Genomic DNA, 6800 nt, shown 5'->3' with positions numbered 1-6800 from the left:
AAACCTTTCTTGCAAACTTAAATCCCATCCAAATTCCCACTAATGCTTTTGAGGCATTATCTGATAAAAATTGGAAACATGCTGTAGAGACAGAAATGGAGGCATTAGAGAAGAATAAAACATGGCAGTTGGTTGTTTTGTCGGAAGACAAGAAATCAATTGGTTGCAAGTGGGTGTATACAGTAAAATACAAGGCTGACGGGACAATTCGGAGATACAAAGCAAGGTTGATTTCTAAAGATTTCACACAAATCTATGGTATCGATTACTCAGAAACTTTTACCCCGGTGGCAAAGATGAATACGGTTCAAGTTATATTATCCATTACTGCCAATTACGGGGGGAATTATAACAATTCGATGTGAAAAATGCATTTTTACATGGAAAGCTTGAGGAAGAAATTTATATGGAGATTCCACCAGGATATAAGAAAAAATGTTTGCTGGCAATTCTGTTTGTAAGTAGCAAAAGACATTATATGGATTGGAACATTCACCTTGGGCATGGTTTAGAATGTTTACTAAGGCTATGACAACATTAGGTTACAAACAAAGTAATGGAGATCATACATTGTTTATTAAACACCCCACTTCAGCAGCATAAGCCCTACTATTTTTGCGAGATACACCCCCGAGAATGCCTCATCTTTATCCTTCTTCACGACTAGGAGGTTTTCCATGCAACTTCCAACACTTCTCACGTATATGTCGCGGCTTATTGCAGTAAGTACACCACAATTCACCCTTCTTTTCCACCTTTGCTTGTCCCCCACCTTTAAGATTTTCAACAATCATGGATGAACTTTCAATGGATAGGGTATCTAACCTTAAGTTTGTTCTACTCTCCTCACTTCTTACGATGGCAACAACCTCATTTAAGGAAGGAACTTGAGGCTTTTCTAGAATCTGAATTCTTACCTGATCAAAATCAGAATTTAATCCCACAAGAAAGTCATAAACCCTATCTTGTTCAATAAACTCTTTTAAGGATTGATGAGTCTGCTGCACAATAGTTTTTATCACTCTATAGTGATCCAATTCCATCCAAAGAGACTTCAATTTGTTGGCATATTATGTAACAGATTTATTTTCTTACTTAGCAGCAATTGTTTTCACTTCACATCATAAACTTAAGCAACATCTATGGCCTTCGAATAAGTTTGCTCTATTGCATCCCAAATTTCTTTTGCAGTGCTAAGAAACATGCAAGTATCACTAATTTCTGGAATCATTGAGTTCGATAGTCATGCCATAATCATCGAGTCCTCCTCATCCCATGCAATAATGGTTGGATCTCCCTCTACTGGTCCAGTACCAGTTAAGTGACTGAGTTTACCTTTTCCTTTTAACACAGTACGAATAAGTTGGACCCACTTCAAATAAATTTTTCCATTTAGTCGATAAGCATGCTGGATGTTCTATAATTCTTCAGACTGATTATTCTGGACTTAAGAACTTTCTCCTTGAACAAAAGGATTTACGATCTCCTCCTCCATAAGTAGGTAGTTGAAAGTGTATTTTGATGTGAAAAAGTGTACAAACAGTAGTCGGCCAAACATCTACCAGAAGACGTACGAAATTTTGCAAATGGCTGCCGAAAGGAACAAATAGTGTTTAATTAGAAAAACTTGACAACAAGTATTGCCCAGTCAAGATTTAAAGGTTCAGACAGCATAAAAATGTCCAATCAGATTTCTAAATAATGATTAGCAGAAGTACAGTTCCCTAGATGAGGAACTCTGATACCATGTAAAAAAATAGAGAAAAAATGTTTTGTGAATGTGCTTGAGATACATTGTTCTCAGCATAAGGCTTAATTTTTTTATAATCATTTAGTTACAATTTATAATGGTAATAATAATTATGTGCAAGAAATTAAACTAATAGTACAAGAAAGAAATTAAACTAATAGTATAATTTATCAAGATATATAAAACTTGGTATGCAATGAATTAACTACTTAGAAAATGCAGAATTAAATTATTTTAAGTTCCAACAATTGGAAAGTGAGGGCAGATCTGGAACAAGAGGGCGAGACTAGTCGGATGGACTAAATAGTGACTAAAAAGAAAAGAGGAAACTACTATAATAGTATTTTGAACCTATTGGGTACTTGACAGCGGAATAGTGGCGAGACGGCTCAAGGAGGATCAAACAAGGTCTAAATACCATGTTGAAGTTATGAAATTTTAGATAAAGGATGACAGAAAATAATGAGAATGCTGAATATTAAAGATAATAACTTAAGAATAGATTGAGAGATACTCACTTGATATTTATAACCATGTGATTACAATCAAATCTATAACTAAACCCCTTGACTATAGAGATAAAACCAACAAACCTATCATAGGGATATTTACTCAACAAACTATAATTAAAATCTAATACATATTTTAACAATAATCATAAACTTAGAGTACGCAATCACCACTCATTATTTTTTCATAGCCTTCATGCATCTAGCTTTTAAACTTCAACATGCAGGAATTAAACAAGTGAAAACTGAAAAGTGCCAGAAGGTTACCGATATGATAAATTGTGATGGGTTCTTCCTTAAAGCCTTCCAAAATCTCTATCTTGTATGGCTCATTCAAAGCCAATATACTATGAGCTTTCATCTCTGGGAACTTCTTCTACAAGGGGAACATTTCGGCTAATAAGATCCTACAGACGAGAAGAAATAAACAATTGTGTGCCTTGCATATGTAGCATAATGCAGAGCTCAAAAAGCACACAAACAAGTACTTAAGTATAACTTCCAAATATAAAGGTTCAAAGGAATTGACTCTGCTTATCATCTCTTTCTTGATTCTCTTCAAATCTTTATCAGTCAAAGGCTGCATATCAGTCATAATAAAACCCATTTTCTAAGGCCTGATTGGGACTTTTTTTTAGGGTAAAGCGCTTTTGAATGGCCATTGTCATCACATGCGCACACTCAAAATACTTAATAAAACACAAATTTAGGATTATAAAATTCATAATAGTCACACAAAAAGTCATAAATGCCACAAACAACTAAGATTCATAGCAGGTAAATGGTTGTTTGAAATTGTGGCCAATGGTACTTTCAGATAGCAGTAGCAACTAGCAGAAAGAAATCTGTTCTATTGTATAAAAAACAGAGCAGGGTGAGAGTTCATACGAAACACGAAAAAAGCTAGACAGTAGCAAAGAGAACTTTTATCAAAAAGAGTAGAACACAACATGACAGAGGGAGTTCCTAAGCACGAAAAATTAGAGGGTTTTCCACAAAAAAAATGGGATTAGTGGATAAGGAACAAACTGTCGCATCAAGTTATGTGTTCAAAACATGTTTTTTAGGGATTTATAATCTCAAACGGCGGGTTTACAGAACCGGGTTGCAAACCCAACTTTGAGAAACTCAAAAATGGAACGTAATCGCACAATTCCACCATTTTCATGATTTGGCGCGGTGATCCCAGCCGTGCCCACCAAATTGTGATTTCATCCATGCACAACATGCTCAGGCCCAACGATCTCAAACTCACACGTTTTCACGTGATGACTCACAATCTTGACCACCATGATGCTAACAATATACAGTTTGTGTTAAACTATGACACTTGAATTTATTGGATTAAACATCAAAAGGAGAAAGAAAAACAAAGAAGCCAAACATCATATTGCCTCATCAAATCAAATCATATTACATACTGTTCTTCCTTTCCTAGAGAGAATTCAAAGATGGTTTATCTTACAAATCTAATAACATACCATAATCACCAAATAAACGACAGAAAGTGCAGTTAAACGTAACAAGAGTATTATTGAAAGTAGTACACCGTGTGGCGGATTCTGAAAAGGTTCTTGGATGATTTGTTAGTAGGAAGAACAATTCAGTTGTCACGATCAGAATCAGAAATGGTGGCAGGTTGGGAGGGACTTGTGGCGACGGCAAGAGTGGAGAATTTCCTGTTAAAGAAGGTTGGAGATGGAGAACAGAGAGAACAAAAAGGTATATGTAATTCTTCTTCCTTTCATCCCCACTCATCTCTATATTTTTTCTCTTTTCTTCTCCTCTATCTCTCTTAAAAAAGATCAAAGTTGTATCAATATATAAATTATTTATTTTAATCAAGTTTTAAGAAGTATACTTCATTAAAATAAATTCAATTTCTATTGTAAAAAAATATAATTTTTAATCATTGAATTAAGCGGTTATTTAGTACTCAGTAGGAGTCTAATTGAAATCCTCACTATTCAATCCTCCCTCAGTAACTTGATCGCATGCGGCAGATAATTTGTTTCCTACATCAACAAATATGGGAACTTAGTGTGAACCCATCTCAACAATGATAAAATGGACATGGGAAAAGGAGCATTGTAAATATCAATCTACTATTACTTTTAATCTCAGATTCTTACACTTGAAAGGAAAAAAATAGTTAGGAACATGGAACTCCCAAAAAAGAGAATATTCTAAAACTAATAAACTAGATGATGTTACTTATGTGTGTTTGATCACAGTACCCATCAAACCAAGCATCTCCTCACTCTTGGCTTGTGTTATTTGCAACTCCAAAGTCACCTGTCAAAAAAATTAGACCAAAACATTAACAGATGTTGGCTGTTGTCTAAGGCAGAGAAAGAAGAATGCCTCAAATACTGGCTCAAAAACATGGTTAATCACATAAGTGTTAAATCTTTTCAACTATTATGTGGGAACTTAGAAGGTAAATAAACATTTATGATGTTCTGAATAATAGTCTTAGTAGCACCGACACCTCTGAAAAAAGGCGTGTCTGTCCCGTGTCTTTGTCGGACACCGACACCGACACTTGTGATTACGTTCAATTTATTCATTTTTTCAAATTATTACCGGTGTCGACGTGTCAATATCAGTGTTCGTGTCTGTGCTTCATAGATAATAGTTAAAACAAATTAGTGAACATAAGAAAATTTTCATTTCTCAAAATCTTAAGTTCTAATGACCACTGCAAATTCTACTTTAGCTACATTCAATAAGTCAAAACAATATTTGCATTTAACAGTTTGTGAAATCGGCAGGAAATAAAGAGCTTATTTTGTCAGAGTACATAAGATAAACTGAAAAGCTTGAATATTATATCTATAACAATTGAGAGTAGAGTTGATTTTTAAAACTACAAATAACAACTTGATTGCAATTCTTTCTGAATAGTTGAAAATAAATATGCTGACCTCTTTGAAAATGTTGCTATGTGAAGTTTCCACAAACCCCTACATCAAAACCAAAAAAGCCAAGTCAGCAGGAGAGAATTTAACAACTAGAAACCAGTTGATGTTAGATGCTTCTTAATACTAGAGTACATGAACTTTGAAGATAGAGAAGTTGGGGACAAACCAATTTTTTGAACAAGTTGATGGATTCTACATTTGATTCTCCAATTTTAACCTCAAAGAGATTGATCCTTAACTTTTCAATAGCAAAGGCCATCATCATCAGAACAGACTCCTTTCCAAGCCCTTTGCCACGGCTATGCTAACGAAAAAACAAAATGATCAAAAGTGAGATTAAGGAGATTTAATACTTGCATTCAAGGAGCAAACCAACCAAAAAATAAGGTTGTTAGGTGCAGACCCGGCCGGGAAAGACTTTTATATCCAACTATATTGTTAAGGTTGATAAATTATTTCAATAATCATGCATCTTGAAGTGCATAAACGACTACGAAGGAAGGTTAAAGTTGAGTCTCAACTCAAATTAGATTGAAAAACCCAAAAAGGTTTACCTGGTAGGTTCAGCAATCATAATTTCAATCTCAGCGATTTGAGGATTATTGATGTCATTCATAAAAATATTTACATCACCAACCATGGCTGCAAATACCATATAATAAGCATATATTAATATTAGTCTACAACAATATCGAAATACTACCGTAATAAATAACAAAAGACATTTTTGACCTTCGACGTGAGGTTGACCGTGTGAGAAGGTTCCAAGAAGCAAATCCTTATCCAAAAGAATGAAGGTCTCTTTGTTGAGATCAGATGACCAAGAGAGTTGCATCTGATACTCTTGTTCGAGGGAAAGGGGTTCGGAGGCAGTGGCTTGAAGGAGAGAAGGGTTTTGCATCCATTCATGATATTTGGGGACATGAGATTCCATATAAGGGACTAGTATAACCTTCTTTCCCTCTAAACTCACACTCCCTTTCCTGATCGCCGCCATCTTACTCAGCCACGTTGCTCGGAGCAATTTCTCCCGCCTACCCTCGCACTCCCAGACTCACTATTTGATATTTTGGTGCACTCTATTTCAAAATCCAACTCGTTTATCCTTCAACTTTATTTTCTTAAATTTTTCTTTTTGATCTTTTTACTTTTTCACATGTAGCATTGATGATAGATAAAATTTATTTTTAACCAAGAGGCGAGATGATTGGAATAATTTATCAATTAATATTTTTTATATAAATAAATAACTTTAATTAAGTTCTTTTAATTTATTTAAAAATTAATTAACATCAATTTTAAAATCAAGCATTAAGGGTCTAGAAGAAAGAGATGTTTAGTTCCCCAGGAGATCCACCTAAATAATAATGGAATCCAAACTTGTATTGAAGTTGTTGAATATGATATTATTCATACACCTCTAAGTGATATTGAAAATGTTGATGATGGTTATAAAAGTAAGCATTTTGCACTAAGGAGACCATCCTCAATTGCTTGTTTTTAGAACATTCTAAGTTAAGGTTGATGTCTACTAACTAGATCCAAAAAAAATTAAGCAAGCATTGGTAGAAAATATGAGAGGAAGAGTTAGTATTCTTATTAAATGTTCACTCCGTT

The 6800-nt window shown here is 34.4% G+C and overlaps 1 protein-coding gene across 6 annotated transcripts; it reads right to left on the bottom strand.

Moving 5' to 3' along the window:
• Window positions 1-426: 426 nt before the first annotated feature.
• LOC127083256 (uncharacterized) lies at window positions 427-6338 on the bottom strand. 6 transcript variants are annotated; one of them, XR_007788358.1, is made up of 7 exons: window positions 5916-6338; window positions 5738-5825; window positions 5350-5482; window positions 5187-5225; window positions 4497-4554; window positions 2527-2635; window positions 427-1590 (listed from the first exon to the last, which is right to left on the bottom strand). XR_007788358.1 is itself a non-coding variant. In XM_051023546.1 (7 exons), the coding sequence occupies exons 1-7, from the start codon at window positions 6178-6180 to the stop codon at window positions 4046-4048; spliced, it is 642 nt and encodes a 213-aa protein (XP_050879503.1). In that variant the 5' UTR covers window positions 6181-6338; the 3' UTR covers window positions 3625-4045. The 6 variants fall into 6 exon arrangements, 5 of the variants coding, with proteins under 5 accessions (XP_050879506.1, XP_050879504.1, XP_050879503.1 ...); XM_051023546.1 differs by lacking the exons at window positions 427-1590; window positions 2527-2635 and adding exons at window positions 3625-4053; window positions 4224-4274; XM_051023549.1 differs by lacking the exon at window positions 427-1590 and having other exon boundaries at window positions 2229-2666.
• Between the last annotated feature and the right edge of the window lie 462 nt (window positions 6339-6800).

Source organism: Lathyrus oleraceus, chromosome 5 (genome assembly GCF_024323335.1).
Source record: "Lathyrus oleraceus cultivar Zhongwan6 chromosome 5, CAAS_Psat_ZW6_1.0, whole genome shotgun sequence".
NCBI classification, from domain to species: Eukaryota; Viridiplantae; Streptophyta; class Magnoliopsida; order Fabales; family Fabaceae; genus Lathyrus; species Lathyrus oleraceus.
The sequence above is the reverse complement of the archived record's forward strand: the minus strand, read 5'-3'. Positions and strand labels throughout refer to the sequence as shown.